Below are 18,725 nucleotides of genomic sequence, written 5' to 3' on the forward strand. Positions count from 1 at the left end.
TACTTGCAAAAAAAGGCAAGGTGGACTTATAATTTTGTCTTGCAACTTCCCCAATAGGCTAAGAACTACAATGCGAAAGACTAGCAAGATAGATCTATGCAATACAAGTGCCAAATTGGCCAAACAAGACCATATTCTGAAAGTACAATTTCTACCCAAATTCACTGCAAACGGATAGCATATTATGAGAGTAGACAAAAAATCATGCACTTTCAAAAAAAAGGGTACTTGAAAAGGAGTTCGTATGAGCCCGAATGGAGTCCCAGAAGTTGTAGAAATAGGGATTGGATAGGTACAGTCACAAAAAACTGATACTTCTGAAATATTTGTCTATCAAAATCAAAAAATAAGTCCACCACAAGAAAGTACATGAAAAATTAGCCCATTTAAAAAAATGTTGCACCCAAAAAGGAGCAAAAATGAGCAAGATATGGCCATTTGAAGTTGAACTACAAAATCGAAAAGCCAAATGAGAGGGGCCTGCCAAAATTTCAAAAAATGTTGATGTAGAACTGATGTCAGAAATTCACAATGTTAAATTTGATGGCCGTATGACCATCGCCAAAACTTCATCTCCTTGCTTGATTGGATGTCCGTACGGTACAGACTTGACACATGGCACAATCAAAAAATGACACTTGTCTTATGGCATGTGACATGGATGGTATAGAGGGTAGTCATGCTACTGACTGGGACATCCATAGAGAAGCCACGTGGCGGAGGGTCCTGACAGGGCTGCAACTGGTAGTGGGAGGAGATCACAGCATCAGGAAATGGAGGCCTGACCAGTGGGGCCACAGGCGGTGGCCGGAGGTGGGGTCACCGGAGCTGTGACAAATGGGCGACGTCGATGACCAGAGAACCTACTGGTGAGAGGGGCAGCCTTGAAGTGGTGGTGTTGTCACCAGCTGCAGTGGAGCAATGTGTAGAGAAGTAGTCGGCGGTGGTGATGTTGTCGTTGGTGGTCGGGAGGGAACCAATCACTAGAGCTTGGTGATAGTCGATGACCGGTGGTGAGGCACTCGGGAACTTCGCCGGAGAGACTGCGGGCAACAAAGGGTGCCAGCGATGGGACGGAGACGTCAGAGCAGCACGGGCGGGACCTGCCAGAAGCAAACACTAGAGCCTAGTGCATGGTGGGAGTAGTCACCGGACCACGGGAGGTACGTCAAGGTTGCAGTGAGGTTGGGGAGATACAGGTTGTCGGGATGCCTGCAAACAGTAGAGAGAGTACAAAGTATGGGGGTGGGGGTTACGAACACCCCCCCCCCCCCATATTTTTTATTTTTTTATTTTTTTAAGACTTTTCCAAAAAAAAAATTCTTGCAGATTGAATAAAAAATTTAAAATTTTTTTTTCAAAAATTCATACCACCCCACCCAAATTGGGCAAAATTTTTTCTCCAAGGCCAAAATTTGACTTTCACCCAATATAGGCGAATTTATAGTCAAAATTCATGGAAACAATCACCCGAACGCAATGGCGAGGTTAGATCAGGTCTAGGATGCCTCCAAAATATGGTGCTCCTCATTTCTACCTCTAGACACCGCAATAATGCCTCTCAAAGACAAATCAATGACGCTCTAATGGATCTGATACCATGAGATATTTTTCCAAGATCAAGAGCTCAATGAAAAGTATAAAATAGAGAGACAAAATATAGGACAAGAATAAATTGTATTCTCATCAATAGATAAAAATGATTAAAAGATCAATAGTTGTTACATACAATGAATATGAGCCTGCATATATAGGCAAGGCAATATGGATATGTGAGCACACAAACATGACATGTGGCTCAATAAGAAACAAGGGTAGGTAGTAAATAGGTGTGGTAGGTAGGAGAAACAATAAAATATTCCACATGAGGTGGATCACCCATCGAAGGTGGAATTATCACTCCATAATAAGTGGATATGATAGAGTAGTAACAAGATCACACCATAAAAGGTGGAAATTCTCCTACACACACTATCCCAATGTGGTACAAACACCCAAGTGTCTCATACCCAAGCTACTATGAAATGAATTTCCTAAGGTGTAATAACATCCAACATGAATAATTAATTACACCAACACCATTGATGTCAAGGTGTTGATTTGACAATGTACAGTCTAAAAACATAGAGTTTTCATGAAGATTTTAATGATATAAAGGTAAAAAAGGTGTTTGGAAGGTTTGCAAGTGAGGAGAGGGATGTGCTTAGGACCCTTGGCATGATCCAAGTATGATAGGAATAAGGAAGGCAATTAATCCATGGGAGTTCATGACTATCTTAAACCTTTGAGTTGGATGTCACAGTTTGATAGTGTGTTGAAAATCACTGCATTTAGATATTTAGAAGTGGATTTGGTGTTGGTTTGAGTGTCAAGGGTGTGGTAGGGTGGCTCCACATCATCATAATTTGTATTTTAAGGGTGGTAAGAGAAGAATAGATCATTCAAACATGACTATCCCTGTCTACTATATGGCTGCCATAAAATATGTCAAGACTGTCCTAATGAGTAGTGTACTAAATGTGAATGAAGAGTAACCATATTGGGTTGGTTGGGTGGGTATAGAGTCAAGAGTAGGAGTGTTTTGAAGTCCTTAAAGGTATTTCCAAGATTATATGTGGTTGGAGTAGTCTTTCTATGTTGGAATGGAGTTTGGAAGTCCTAGTTGAGCATGTACTAGGGTGAGTGACTAGTAGGGAGACTTATGGTGATTGGAGTATTGGAGGGTTTGGATTTGGGTTCATACAAGTTGATGAGGGATATTTTAGCATGTTCCAATGAGTGGATGAGGACTACGAGGCATGAGGGTTTTTTGATGTATTGTAACCTTATGAGTACTCATAACCTTGTGAAGGGTCCTGTGAGGTTTTAGAGGGTTATCACCTTATTATATAGGTGAGTTGGGAGAAAGATCTCCCATATTGATTGAGTTCCTTGGATTCTCTACATAAAAGTGGTATCAAAGCAAGGAAGTAGATTCTTGAAGGAAGAAGTTGAGAAGTTGAAGGCAAGATGCCTCCAAAAAGTGGATCAATAGTTGCTAGGGAGTTGAAAGCCCTAAAAGAGAAGGTTGCAGCATTGGACGCCAGAGATAGGAGAAGAAGAACCAATGAATTTGAGAGTGATTAAGAAGGAGAAGAGAATGATAATGAATCCCCTCAAGAGGTAGAGTTGGATCTAGAGGAATAAAGGACAGTTAGGCTCTCGAAGGTAGTGAAGGCAAGTGACCACAAAGCCAAGGCAGATCTACCAATGTATGGTGGTAAATTGGATGGTGAAGAACTCATATATTGGATTGGAGCATTAGAAAAATAATTTTAATGTGAAGAAGTGGAAGATAATCAAAGGTGAAGGTGGCTAAGTCAATATTGAAAGGACATGCTCTACTTTGGTGGGACTGTGTGCAAGAAGATAGGTGGAAGAAAGACAAGCCAAAGATCACTTCCTGGAAGAAGATGGTGGAGAAGTTGAAAGGAAAATTCTTGCCTAATGACTACAATGTTCAGTTGTACAAGAGGCTCCAAAATCTGAAACAAAAATATAGGGATGTGCAAGCATACACTGAAGAATTTCACAAGTTGGATATAAGAGCATCACATGAGGAAGATGATGAAGAGAAGGTGGCAAGGTATCTGAATGGGTTGAGGTATAACATTCAAGATGAACTTGGTCTCACAACACCAAGAATAGTAGATGAGTGCTATAAGTTGGCTATGAAGGGCAAGGAGAAGTTGCAAAGAAGTCAAGAGAGATAAGGAAGAGGTAGAGGAAATACCAATAGAGGAAGAGTAATGAGACAACTCAAGAAGATCAAGGAGACACAAGCAAGGGTAAAGAACAAGTTACTAATTTTAGAGGAGGCTTTAGAGGCACAAGAGGCATATTTGGAGGAGGAAGAGGTTCAACTACATTCATAGGAAGGTGCTACAACTACAATGAAATTGGTCATCCAACATTCAAGTGTCCAGAAAGACAAGTTTCATCATCAAGAGGTGACAAAAGAGGTGAGAAAAGGGTTCAACTTGTGCAAGAAGAGGATGAAGGAAATGTCCATTCTCCAACTCAAGGATGTGACCTAGAAGTTGGAGAGACATTGATGCTAAGAATAACACTATTGTGGGCATCCAAAGAACCATTACATAGGAAATCTCTCTTCAAAATCACATGTAATTACAAGAATAAGATATGTAAGGTTGTAGTTGATTCAAGATCTACTAAAAATATTGTTTTAAATGAAATGGTTAGTAAGTTGAATTTACAAAGGATTCACCATGAGTTACCATATAGGGTGTCATGGTCGAATGATAAGTAATCTCTTTTGGTTAATGAACAAGCCATTGTTGAGTTTTCTATTGGTGATTATAAGGACAAGGTGTTTTGTGATATTGTACCCATGGACTATTGTCATTTACTTATTGGAAGACCCTGGCAATATGATAGGCATGCATTGTATGATGGGAAAGAAAATACATATACTATAGATAAGGGAGGACAAACGTATACATTGTTTCCACTTCTAGAGGATGATGAGGGTGTAGGTACAAGGACTAAAGTGATCATGTGTGGGAAGAAGGAACTTATCCTAGTTGACAAAAAAGATCAGAGTGTTGTAGCAAACAAACTGAAAACAAATTCAAGTGTAAAGGATGAGTGGGTGGTTGATTGGAAGGATAATGTTTTGATTGGAATGGTAGTATGCCCCTTGGTGCAAGGTAAGGCCATTAAACCATGTGAAAGTGTAGGTATAGAGGTACAAGTTGATGTTAAGACAGTGAATTTGCTGACAAATGTACAAGGATAGCTTGGTCCAGGTGATGAAGAACATCATGCACATGAAGATGCAGTGAAGAAAGAGGTAAAGGACAAGGTTTCTCATCAAGATAAGAGTTTGTGTTAATGCAGGAGGACAACCCCAATGCCATGTCTCAGTCCAAGGACAACAAACAAACCATATTCAGATCTGAGTACCAAAGTGCAGTCCCATTTACAAACCAACAAGGATATGACTCCAAGAAGGCATCCATAACTTCAAGGCTTGGACCCATGGAGAAGACCTACAGATGATAAATCATTTGCACAAAATAATGGAGTGGATATCATTCCTTACTCATGGGACATGAGTTCTTTTCTAGGGGGGTTGTACGGTGTAGGAGCACCTAGGCTACCATCAAGCCTCTATGAGGCACATTTTGAATCTTTTGTGTTTTGAAGTATGGAAGTTGTAATAAGGTCTTGAAAGGCCTTATAAGATTTATTTAGTCCATATATGATGTAATAAGGTCATTGAGACTAATGGTTTGTATGTTGAGTCCTAATGGGGGCCATGTTGGCACATATTGACAAAATTGGCTTAATATGGAAAATGTGTCTGAGCAATGGGTCAAGTATGATGTTTGATGTTATGTAAGGGTCTTATGTACCTCTTTGGACCTATTTGTGTCATTGAATTCATGGGTTGGGTCTAGTATTAAATTTATCCAAAGTTGTCTATATTGTCAAAAATTGCTCAATGCAACTTTTTGTGTTTAAAGGGGTGATTAGAAGTTGGTTAGTAATGAAAGATCAAATGTTGTTTCTAACCATTGGGAAATGAATGAATACCTTTAAATAAGCCTTTCCATAGCTTGAGTAAAGGTTGATGTGTATTGGGAAGAAGACAATCAATAAAAAAAATTATTGTTTACTGCACTTTTCCTGAGAACTTCCATGTAACAGTTTGTTCAAACTCATTATTTGTCATTAAAATGCATTGATCCACCCCTAGATTTGATTTTGAATTGAAGGAGGGTGAATCTAGTTTAATTTATCTTTTTTGGCATTTGATTTCATTAATAATTTGAAGATATATCTTATTTTTTGTAAAAATTATCCAAAACCCTACCTAGGGTTGACAATGAACAATAAAAATGTAAACTCTTTTTTTTTCATTATCAGACCCCCAAAATAGGTGGAATCATGTATTTTAGTATTTTATTCCATTTTATACTATTCATAGGTCTCCATGATGCATTTTGTACATGTTCATTGATGTCAAGGTTCTAATTTGACAGTGTACAATCTGAAAACATGGAGTTTTCATGAAGATTTGAATGATATAAAGGAAACAAAGGTATTTGGAAGGTTTGAAAGTGAGGAGAGGGATGTGTGTAGGAAACTTGGCATGATCCAAGTGTGATATGAACAAGGAATGAAATTAATCCATGGGAGTTCATGATTGTCTTAAACCTTTGAGTTGGTTGTGACAATTTGACAGTGTGTTGAAAATCATTGCATTTAGATATTTAAAAGTGGATTCGGTGTTGGTGTGAATGTCAAGGGTGTGGTATGGTGGATCCCCATCATCATAGTTTTTATTTTAAGGGTGGTAAGAGAAGAATAGACCATTCAAACATGATTGTCCTTGTCTACTATATGACTGTCATAAAATATGTCAAGACTGTCCTAATGAGCAGTGTACTAATCGTGAATGAAGAGTAACCAGGTTGAGTTGGTTGGGTGGGCATAGAGTCAAGAGTAGGAGTGTTGTGAATTCCTTGAAGGGATTTCTAAGATTATATGTGGTTGGAGTAGCCTTTGTATGTTGGAATGGAGTTTGGAAGTCCTAGTTGAACATGTACTAGGGTAAGTGACTAGTAGGGAGACTTATGGTGATTGGAGTATTGGAGGGTTTGGATTTGGTTTCATACAAGTTGATGAGGGATATTTGAGAATTTTCCAATGAGTGGATGTGGACTAAGAAGCATGAGGTTTTTTTGATGTATTGTAACCTTATGAGTACTCATAACCTTGTGAGGGGTCCTGTGAGGTTTTAGAGGGTTATCACCTTATTGTATAGGTGAATTGGGAGAAAGATCTCCCCTATTTATTGAGTTCATTGGATGCTCTGCATCAGGTTACATGCATTATGAAGCACCTACTCCTACCCTCTTGAAATTATAAGATAAATAATTGTAGATGAGAAGAGAGATGGGAGGATTTATTCAAGATACTAGAGCCTAAATTGGTTGTTATTTGGTTGTCACTATACTTGCAAATTTGTTATATATGTATTTGATGAATAGGTGGGTATATTCGAAGGTGGAGATTTTTTGGTACTAGATAATTTATAAACATTGGCTCAAATGATTCCTAGCCTTTGATGTAACTATAGTTTGATTCTAGTTTTGAGCTACTTCATATATAAATAGGTAATGGGCATAAAAATATATATTTGAACTTTAAAATTGCATACTTATTGTAAATAACAATGAGCATAAAAATATATATTTGAACTTTAAAATCACAACCAATTTTATGAAATCAAAGACCAAACAAGAAACTAATCCAAAAAACATATTTTAAACTAAATAATTTGTTTTTAAAATTGATTTAATAGATCTAAAAGACCTTGTTGTCATACCTTATCATAAAAATAGAAATATTATAATAAAATTGGAAGAAAATAATTTACACAAAAAAGAAAGGCTACATGAAAACTCACATTTTCTCAAGGTTGGTCAAATTTACAAGTGATTTTGGTAGTCGTCCATATAGATTGTTTGAAACTAAGTCCCTATCCAACACAAAGAGAGTGATATGGATATTAAATTATTATTCATCAATAAGAAAAAAAAATGTAGTATTGATAAAAAAATTTATAGAGTTAATTTTTAAATGACTTAAATATAAAGTTAAATTCCACAAACATTGAATAATCAAACTATTTAATTTTTAAACTTCTTATACACATTTTATATGTTTTTCTACATAATCTTATTTATCTTTGGAACCCTATATTTATAATTAAGAACAATTTATCAACTTACAATTTCTTTAAACTCACAAGGTTTCCAATTTCTTTTGGAATATGACTAAAAAGATTATTTATGCCAAGTGCCCTGCAATAAAAATATACAAAAGCTTAAATGTAATAGACATAAATTGAACATATAGAATGTGCATGCATACATTCAAATCCTATAAATATCCAAGATTCATAATGTAAGTACTTACAAATTTAGTAAATGACGCAATGATCCCAATTCTGATGGTATTGAGCTATTAAGATGATTGCCAGTGAAATCACTGTAAAAATAATAAACACTAAATTATAAATATTTCACATCAATGATCAATATGATATCTAAGGGGAGAGATTTTTAAAATTTCTTGTTATTTATTCATTTATCTTTCTTTAATAAAAATGCATTATTAAAGTGTGCTAATTATTCTTTAAGAAACCAACAAAAACGTGTTCTCAACATTCTATAGTTAAAATTAATTCTAAAGACAATTAATTTAAGACCTATTGCACCTCAATCTTGCACTTCTAATCACAAATTTTATTACTTTTAGATACAGTTAAATCCAAGTGTAGAAAAAAAATTCTATAAGGTACTATTTATCAATTTTCATAAGCTTCTATCAAACCAATATGTGAGTTTTTTTATTTAAAAAAAAAATAGAAGATATTGTTGAGACACTTAAATCAAACCCATACATCTAAGGTGGGTGATTAAGCACAATGTTGGAAGTATTGATACTTTGTTAAGAGTGGCAAGGAGGGATAAACTAATTGTTGGTGTTCATATCTCTCAATTGGTTTCTACATATTCTTGAAGAGCAATTTCTTGTTGTGCATCCATTCCTCATTGGATGTTTTTAACCCATAAGGTTTTTGTGGTCCAAAGCTATGATTTTGTTGGCATGATTGGCATAACTGATGCAGATCAAGAATGGTGACTGAACTGGTAAAGGACTATTTGTGATGACATTGTGATGAAGAGATTGAGATTGCATGATTGGATGAATTTGATCAGTTATTTGTGTTGTCATTGATAAAAGATGATGTTTAATATGTTGTATTTTGTCATCTAGGTCTTTTTGGTCTACTGGAAATGCCTTACCGATATTATAGAGAGTGAACTGGGAATTAGGACCTTAACCGATAAACAAGGAATGTTTTGATTTGATCTGGCGATTGGTGATGATTGAAGTGTTGTCATTGTAATATGTATCTGACCGGAACCACATCATGTTTTGGTTATCGAAAATCATGTTTATGATTTCTGTTGTATTTTTGCTAGGGTTTAAGAAGGGTTTAAGGACTGGTGAATAATTCTCTTAACCGGTAATAATTTTTGGTTTGGAGGTGATCTACATCAAGTTAAAATGTTGGTGATGATGTGGCACAAACTGCGTGAAGTGTTTGAAAGATGTTTTGGCACGTTTGGAGAGAGAATTTCTTGGGAACATGCAAAGTGCTTAGCAGAGTACTCTAAGGGTTTGACTTTGTAGTAGATCAAGATGTGATGATCATTCAATGGTTGTAATTGATTTGTAATTGATTGTAATGATCCATATGATGATCAATGATGATATGTAATGAGCTGTAAAAGATCTGTGATGATCTATATTGTAAGTCTTGGGGTTTTGTAACCGACTAAGTTGTAAAGGTTATTTATGTCGGTACAGTTGATTTTTGGTCTGTCAGCGGTTTTGAGAAAAGTGTGAAGCCGAACCAGAGTATGAGATCTACAAGAGAGTAGCAGTTTTGGAGCTTAATTGGATTAGATCAAGCAAGCAGTTAAGTGATGTACCCAGATCATTCACTATTGTTCTCTAACAATTGCAACAGTCAAAATCCCTTAACCGGGTAGGTCCTAACAGGCCTTACATTGTAAATCCCTTAACCAGGTAGCTCTATATCAGAGTGTTAAATCCTCTTATGAGGTTGATCCTAATAGGTCAAAGCTCCTAATAGGGATCATCATCTAAATCCCTTAACCGGGTGACTCCTAACAAGGCATCATTGTAAGCTTCTAACCAGGCTAGGCTCGTAATAGGGCACATTCTGAAAGAGTGCACAATTTTTTGTGGGTACTAATTCCCACCATGGTTTTTCCCTATTTGGGTTTCCACGTGAAAAACATGGAATTCATATGGTGAATGTTTTTATGTGTTGTTATGTTTTACTTTCAGTTTATGCATATTGATGAACACTTAATGAGTTGTTCTGATAAACCGGTTTAACAATTGGTTATCAGTGATTACCGATAACGGTAAAGAGTTTATTATTGGTTTATGTTTGATTTGAAGAAGTTTTATAAGCTCAAGTTTTAAGATTGAAATTATTGTTAATACTCATTCACCCCCCTCTCAGTATTAACTGGATCTTCTAAGATTATCAATTGGTATCAGAGCATTGGTCCTTTGTGTGTAGAAAGCTTAACAACTTGAGGGAAAGATACTAAAGAAAGATGATGAATAAGGAGGGTCCCAAGTTTACCAGGGACAACTACTAGATATGGAAAGACATGATGAAGATATACATTAAAGGATTGGGTTCTCAGTATTGGACTCATGTGATGAACAAGTATATTGCTCCTACTACCAGCCCCTTGACACCAGATGAGCTTAAAGAGAAACAAGAAAACATTCAAGCCTTGGAAGCAATTGTAAGTACTTTATTTGATTCTGAGTATATAGATGTTCATGGATTAGAAACTGCATTTGAGGTATGGGAGAAATTAGAATTGATTTATGGAGGAGATGAACATGTTCAAAGAGAAAAGAAGAAAGTTTAAGAGGAAAATTTGATGACATGAAAATGGCTGATGGTGAGAACATTGCACAATATGGTAAAAGGATTAAAGAAGTTGCAGGTGGTATTAAGAGTAATGGAGGTAAGATTGATGATGATATTATTATTAGTAAAATGCTTATAACTCTCCTACCACAGTATGCTATTAGAGTTTCTGCAATTCAAGAACTGAGATCTATCTCTAAAGATAAAGTCACTGTTGATTCTCTTATTGGAAAGTTGACTGTGTTTGAGTTAAACAACTCTGATAATAGTGTTTCAAAACCATCTTAATCTTCTTTTAAAGATTCTGTTACCAATACATCTATTAGGAAAGGAAAGGATATTTATCAAAATCATGACTACATGTCTAGTCATGGAGGTAGCAGAGGTGGGGATGATAATGAAGATTTTCTGATGGAACTTGAGGCACTATTGGCTAAAAGATTTCCTAGAGGCATCAGTAAGTATAAAGGTAAATTACCCTTGAAGTGTTTCTCTTGCAATAAAATTGGACACATAGTTGCTAACTGTCCTAATATTGATAAGAAAGAGAAGTTCAAAATGTACAAAGGAAAAGGAGATAAACATTGCTATGTTATAGTTGATGAAGGAGTAACTGATGAAGAATCAGAAGAAGATGACAATGAGGAGATAGTGTTTGTTGCTGTGAAGGAAGATCAGACTGATGAAAAGAAATTGGTGTCTCACATGGATAATAGTGATGAATGGATGATAGATAGTGGTTTCTCACACCACATGACCGGTGATAGAAATAAGTTCTTATCCCTTGAAGAATTTGATGGAGGTATAGTAAGATTTGGTAACAACTCACCCTGCATGGTTAAAGGTAAATGAACTATTTCATTAAATGGAAAAATAAATGCAGATGATGTCTTTTGGGTTGATGGATTAAAGGATAACCTTTTGAGTGTTGGTCAATTAAATGATAAGGGTTAGCTTCTAGAATTTAAAAGTAGAGTGTGCAAGAATCTTGGAAATAATGGAGAATTAATTGTTACTAGAAAGAAGACAAGAGGTAATCTTTTTCATCTGAATACTAATGTGAATAGTTGTTTGGTGGAAAATATTGAAGACAACTAGTTATGGCACAAGAGATTTTGTCATGTTAATTTTTTCAATTTGATAAAGGTTAGTAAATCAAGTATTGTGAGAGGTTTGCCCTAGCTTGTTAAACTAGATAATGTGTTATGTAAAGACTGTCAGATGGGTAAGATGACTTCTGTATCTTTCAAGAGTAAGTCTTTCTCTTTAGAAAATATCCATGATTTGGTTCATACTGATCTTTGTGATCCTCTAAGGACTAAGAGTTATTTTGGTGATAGATATTTCATGATTTTGACTGATGATTTTTCCAAGATGATTTGGGTAACTTTTCTGAGAGAAAAGTCAAAGGCATTCAGTAAATTTAGAGCATTAAAAGATTTAGTTGAGAAAGAAACCAGGAAGAATTTGAAATATTTAAGATCTGACCGGCGTGGAGAATTTACTTCTGATGAATTTGTGAAGTTCTGTGATGAACAGGGAATCAAGAGGCAGATGTCAGCTCCTAGAACACCACAATAGAATGGGATAGCAGAGAGGATGAATAGAACAATTGTTGAAGCTATTAGAGATTCAAGGTGAAGTACCAAAAAAGTTTTGGAGAGAAGCAATTAGCACTGTTGTTTACACTTTGAACCGGGTACTTGTCAAGAGAGGTAACAACAAAACACCTTGTGAATTATGGCATAGCAAGACTCCTACTATAAGTTACTTTAAAAAAATTAGGAGTAGATGTTTCATTAAACATGATGATTACACTAGAAAGTTTTATGCAAAGTGTGATGAAGGTATTTTTCTTGGTTAATCTACAAAGAGTAAGGCTTTCAGATTTTATAACAAGAGAACAAAAAATATCATTAAGAGTGCTAATGTGAAGGTAGATAAACTCTTTGAGAAATATGATGAGACCAGCAGATCTGAACCTAAAAAGATGAAGATAAAGTTGTGTTTATTGAACCAAAGGTACAAAAGAATGGTGAGAAGAACAATGCAGAAATAGGTGCTCAACCAGTAAATGAAGATAGCAATGAAGAAGACAAAGAATGTGAAGAAGAAGGCATAACACCAGAACCAATAATACCAAGATATGTTAGACAAAATCATTCAAAAGAACAAATTATAGGAGATAAAAATGCTAGTGTACAAACAAGAAGAAAAATCAGAGAAAACTCATGTCTGATTTCAACTGTAGAGCCTAAAATAGTAAGAGAGGAATTGAAGGATGATGATTGGATTAATGTCATGAATGAGAAATTGGATCAGATTGAGATGAACAAGACATGGACACTTTTTCCTAAACTAGAAGACAAGAATTTGATCAGCACTAAATGGGTCTTTAGAAACAAGTTGAATGAAGAAGGCCAGGTTGTGAGGAATAAAGCAAGGTTGGTATGCAAAGGCTATGCACAAGAAGAAGGAGAAGACTATGGAGAAACCTTTTCATCAGTGGCAAGATTGGAACGAGTCAAAATGTTACTTGCTTATGCTTCCTTTAAAGGATTTAAGGTCTACTAGATGGATGTTAAATCTACTTTTCTTAATGGCATCCTTGAGGAAGAAGTGTACATAAAACAACCAGATGGATTTACTTTAACTGAGAATAAAGATATGGTTTTCAAGTTGCATAAGGCACTATATGGATTGAAGTAGGCACCAAGAGCATGGTTTGAAAGATTGCATGCACATCTGATCAAGATAGGATTCCAGTATACTAGTGAGGATAGTAACATATATCTTAAGACTGATGGAGACAAAGTATTGATAGTTGAAGTATTTATAGATGATATAATTTTTGGAGGTGATGTTGATTTATGTATGGAATTTCTTGAGGAGATGAAGAAAGAATCTGAAATGTCTCTTATTGGTGAAATTAAGTTTTTCATTGGGTTGCAGGTCCAACAATTGGATGGTGGAATATTTATCTGTCAGAGTAAGTATGTAAAGAAAGTGTTGAAAATATTTGGCATGGAGGATTGTAAACTGGTTGGTACTCTGATGGTGATAGGTTGTAAACTATTTAAAAAGATTATTCACCCTCTGTTGATGAAAAGGAATATAGGTTCATGATCGGTAAGTTCCATTATGTTGTTCACACTAGGCTTGATATCGCCTAGGGGAGTCTCTATTTTTTGCCTCTAGTTTCATTGTGATAGCTATGGGTGTAGACCTTATTCAAGTACAATCAAACAGATGCAATGATTTCAAAAAAAAGTTGTGGCCGAAGGTGGTGAAGGGAAATATTGTGAACTATGTGGAAGGGATGCAGGGTTAAGATCTGGCCTTCTTTGAACAATTTGCCATGTCTTGGGAGAAAGATGAAGTAAAAACTAGGGGAGTGGTTTTTACAATATCTATGGAGACCATCGTTGTTGTTACTGGTTTACCCCTAGGAGTGAATTTCCCCAAAAAAGTTGAAGGGGACATACAAGGATGATTTTAAGAGATTCTTTAAACTAGATGAAGGTGTCTTGAGGCTTTAGAGTAGTTACAATAGAGAATACCTACCTGGGGTTCAAAAAGATGTGGCACTCATGCTCATGAAGTATTTCACCTTGGATGAGAGTTTCAAATGCTTTCACACCCAACTCTTTCCCATGCTGAATCATCTCAGCTATGGTGTTAAAATGAATAACCTTTTTTGGGTTTTCTCTTCTTTATCCCAACCAATTGTTTCGGCTAAAGCTAAGAATACTCTCACTCTTTACCAAGGCTTAATCTTGGGGCTTTATAAATTTTATTTGGATTTAACCCCATCTACTGGGACCCCATTGATTTCCTTTGGCCCCATGTCTAACTCTAATTTGGTTGAAGATATTTCTGTAACCCCTATTACTAAGATTGACATGAATTTGGCCTCCTCAATTAAGACTAAACTTGTCCATACCCAATTCAAATCTTTGTGGGGCCAAACAAAAAAATCCCCTTGCTCCCCCTTTCAATGAAGTTAATTTGGATGACTCTCAAGTGGAAGAGGAATATGAGGATTTTGACTCTTCTTCATCCATAAGTTTAGATTGGTCTCTATCTAGTTCTACAAAGAAATCCCCCTTCACCCTCCTCCCCACTAGGCTCCCCTTCCCAGTCCATGGTTTTTCTACCTTCAAGCTTGAAACACTCACTCTAGCAGATAAAGTGAACGGGTTGGTTGAGGCTATTGACATGTAGGATGTGGTCATTCATTGGCTCCTCTCCCAAATGAATGTAGCAAAGAATAATATTAGTAGGTTGGAAGCAGTGATAGAGGTAGAGGCTTGTGGTGACAGCTAGGCCTGGAAGAAAATGACGAGAGGGTTTGGAAGGTTACCAATGGCATGGCAGGGAAAGTGGAAAAGTGGGAGACTGTGGAGGAGAAGCTTAAGAAAATCAACGCAAAGATTAATTAGAGGGATGAGAGGAAAGACATGGTTGAGCTAAAGGAAAATAATGAGGCCTTAAAAAAGGTTGAAGAGATGACTACTCTAAGCAAGGAAATGGCAATGAAGAATTCTACCTCTGCATGCTATCTAGGAGGAGATTAAGAAAAAGAAGGCAAAGAGTAAGAGACATTTGGAGTCTCTTTCTACGATGTTGGATCCCATCACCTTTACTATCAAGGCTACTTTGGATGTTGTGGCTTTGTCCTCAAGGAAAGATTCTAACAAAAAACTATCATTTTCTGATAAAGTGGAAGTTTTATGCCATGAATGACAAGATGATAATGCCCCCACTTAGTAGGTCACTCCTTTGTGTTTGTGGTGGGTGGTTGGTTGTCTGGTTTATTTTTTTATCTCTCTATGTAGCGGTCATGTTCTAGTTGTTTGTTAGTTGTTTGTACTTTTTTGGTCTTGGCTTTAGTGTTTGGGTTGGGTGTGCACTCCTCATGCACCCCAACTAGTTGCTCTTAATTATTTATGTAAAAGGTTCAAATGTATCCCACTTTAATTGATCAAAACATTTTTTTTATGAGCCAAAGCACAAAGTTGTGTCGCATTTGGGGCCAATCGAATAGTTTTGGCTGAAAATATTTCGGTTGAAAGTGTTTTAGCTGAAACTATGAGGTAGACACCTAGCACCAAAGTGGCACTATATTTTCAATCAAAATAGTTTCGGCCGAAATATTTGATAAAAATGGCTCAAATTCAATTTTTTTCCTTTGTAGAATTTTGGTGATGAAATTTTTTAATGTATGGTTTCAGCCAAACTTGGTTTGACTGAAACTATCTATGTGTCATGTGATGTAGCAGCCAAACCACTATTTTCTCTACAAATCTAAAATTTTCTACTTCTACTGTATTTTTCTTTAGGCAAAATATTTTTTTTACAAAAAAAAAAAAATACCCTTTTGTAGACCTCAAAGTCAGGAATTTGGACATATAATATTTTTAATGTTTCGATTAATTTTAATATGTTTTATTTTTTAAACATTGAAAGTAGGTTTTTTAAGTTTGAGAAGAGGCCGATTTGAAATTAAAAAAAAAAATATTAAATGATATTAGAATATTTTACAAAATATATTTATCGCTAGATGAGAGAATCTTCTTCAAGGGGGTATAATTTGGTTTTTGACATTCATAAATGTAATAGACAAAAGGTGACATCGAATGAAAACTATCAAATTCAGCTATGGTTGACTTAAAAATTTTATTACGAGAAAAATATACCTCAAAATTAATTTTTCTTTTTTTTCACATTGCATATATATGTCATCTATATGAAAAATTTAAATCAGGAAAAAATAAGCTTGTTGTCATTTTTTTTGATGAATCTGACTAGAACCCCTAATTTTCAGTAATAAATTTTTGTCTTTGAATATATTTTAAAAATACCATTTTATTTAAAAAATAAAAATAACAGACATAAACTTCATTAATATTTCTACATTTCATTAGTTTACATCAATTTGAAATTCAATTTAGAAATGTCACTTTTTATGTGGTCAAAGTTAAACAATTTTAGTTGTGTTGGGCACTTCCTTTATAAAAGTGTGACACAAGTTTGTGTCTTTACCCTAAAATTAAAAGAGAAAAGTTTCAACCATTAAATTCAAGGATAAGGACACTTGTTGGAGGGCCTCACCTAAAAAGTGGTGCAAGTTTAATTTCAATGGTGCATCTTGGGGTAACTCTATAATCTTCATGGATGGTTGCATATTGAGAAATCACACAAGATTCCTAATCAAAGTAGCTTGAAATGGACAAGTGAATGGAATGAAAAATGAAAAAGAGGCTTAGACACTTCTTCTAGGATTGCAAGTAGGTGTCTACCTTGGGATTAAAAGGGGTGTAAGTGGAAGGAAATTCCATGGTTAGCATCAATGCCATTATGAAAAGAAGACAACAAGTCGGAAGATTAACATGATATTGAGCCAAATTTGGCTACTCTTAGATCAATTAGAAGACTTTACAAATAAAATTTGTATAGGGAGATTCACTCTGATGCAACCATGGTCTGGTGGGTCCTCAAAGAGAATTGACCAGATCATGCAACAAGAGTAACACAATAGAAGCAACAAGAGCATAAAGAAATATTACAGAATCAGACATCTGCATCGTCATATATTCATCATAGAACATCTGGTAATCAACCGGTTACATGCAGGCTAACATGGCATATTACAATCCATCTGGAACCCTCAAAGTTATCTGAATCTCTAATCATGAATCTAGAACCTCATACTAATCGATATATCCCTCTAATGACTACAAAAACAATATATATATCCTCCAAAACACATCTCAGTTGACCACAAAATATTACATTAACCAAGGAAGGAAAATGAAACATGTAAGATAGGTCAGCCCCAAAACATGAAGATCTCATCCATCAAGAACAATCTAGGAGTTTGGACCACAAAGGAAGGTCGGCCAAGGGCCTAAGAGTATCAAGTGTGGTGCCAAACCGATCTGCAATCCAAGAAATCACTCTGAAAAAGAAGAAATCTCCAACATAGAGGATAAGCTCAAAACTACTCTAGAACCCAGAAATAGTTACTTCGGAAGGAACAACTCACTGAAAAAGAACCCAAATGAACTGGAAATCTGGAATAATGCACAATAACAAGCCTAAAACCCAAAAATCTGATCCACAATGAAAGATAAACAGCTACTAGAATATACTAAAAGAAACACAGAAAATAGCTACATGAACTGAACAAGAACAAAACTAAGAAATATTTTTTGTTGATGCAAGATTGCTCATAAACCGAGGATGCTCTTGCATCAAACTCCCACATGCACTCTTTGAATTTTTTTGTGATAGACATTGAAATGGGTTGCGTCATTGGGAATTCTTTCAACAAGTGGAAAAACTACATAATAGTCTCTTTAATAGTGATCTTCTATTATCAAAATAACAAGTCTCACACAATTACAATAAATAATGCTGGTGACACATATGGAGTTAAGATAGGATGTCCCTTTCTAATAGGTGCACTACTAGATGATACATAATGTGAAGATATGGGGATATCTCGATCGACAAGATCTTAATTGTATGATTCCACCCTCACTCTTGCCATTTTTTTTCTCTAGGAGATCATGGATACTATGGTCAAGTTTCTTTCCTAGAAGTGATCAATATGATTTTGGGGTAAAACAATAAACCTACATTTTATAAAAATATTCAGGATGAATCTAATGTTTATGATGTACATGCATTCAAGATGATGAGAGATTCATATCTCTCCATTGCACATAGGTATAGGGTGAACATGGACATCTTTTCAATGTTTATAGCCATCTTCTCGAGAGCAATAAAAATGAAAGAGGTGACTAAGACACTATATGAGTCATTTATTAGGCCTTGGTGGTGCCAAAAATGCAACACCGTTTGGTGCAGGAGCACCCCATTGTAGAAGCACATCAGGATGTCCAAGGTATCTGATTATATTTGGGTAATTTATGACTTGTAAAGAATATATGTGTGTATTTGAGTTCATTTTTATCCAATGGAGTCATAATGTAAGGCTACTTGAGCCATTTGTGTAAAAGTTGCATAGTTGTCCATTTAGAACCTAGTGGGGTCAAAGAGTCAAAATGATGTAAACATGCCATGAAAGGGCATAAATGCTTGTAAAAGGTTATTTTAGGGTTATTTGATATGTTTTTAATGCTTTTGTCAAGTT

General features: G+C 35.5%; 1 protein-coding gene across 4 annotated transcripts in view; it reads right to left on the reverse strand.

Annotated features, from left to right (window-relative positions):
- LOC131065957 (probable leucine-rich repeat receptor-like serine/threonine-protein kinase At3g14840) overlaps nucleotides 1-18,725 on the reverse strand; it is a 264,349-nt gene that overhangs the window by 228,136 nt on the left and 17,488 nt on the right. For 3 of the 4 annotated variants that reach the window (XM_059216890.1, XM_058000567.2, XM_058000568.2), the window contains exons 4-6: nucleotides 7,990-8,061; nucleotides 7,803-7,874; nucleotides 7,478-7,549 (exon numbers count right to left, since the gene is read on the reverse strand). In XM_059216890.1, coding sequence (XP_059072873.1) covers nucleotides 7,478-7,549; nucleotides 7,803-7,874; nucleotides 7,990-8,061 — 216 coding nt within the window. The remainder of the gene's footprint in view (nucleotides 1-7,477; nucleotides 7,550-7,802; nucleotides 7,875-7,989; nucleotides 8,062-18,725) is intronic. The other variant, XM_058000570.2, reaches the window with a different exon arrangement.

Source organism: Cryptomeria japonica, chromosome 2, assembly GCF_030272615.1.
Source record: "Cryptomeria japonica chromosome 2, Sugi_1.0, whole genome shotgun sequence".
NCBI classification, from domain to species: domain Eukaryota; kingdom Viridiplantae; phylum Streptophyta; class Pinopsida; order Cupressales; family Cupressaceae; genus Cryptomeria; species Cryptomeria japonica.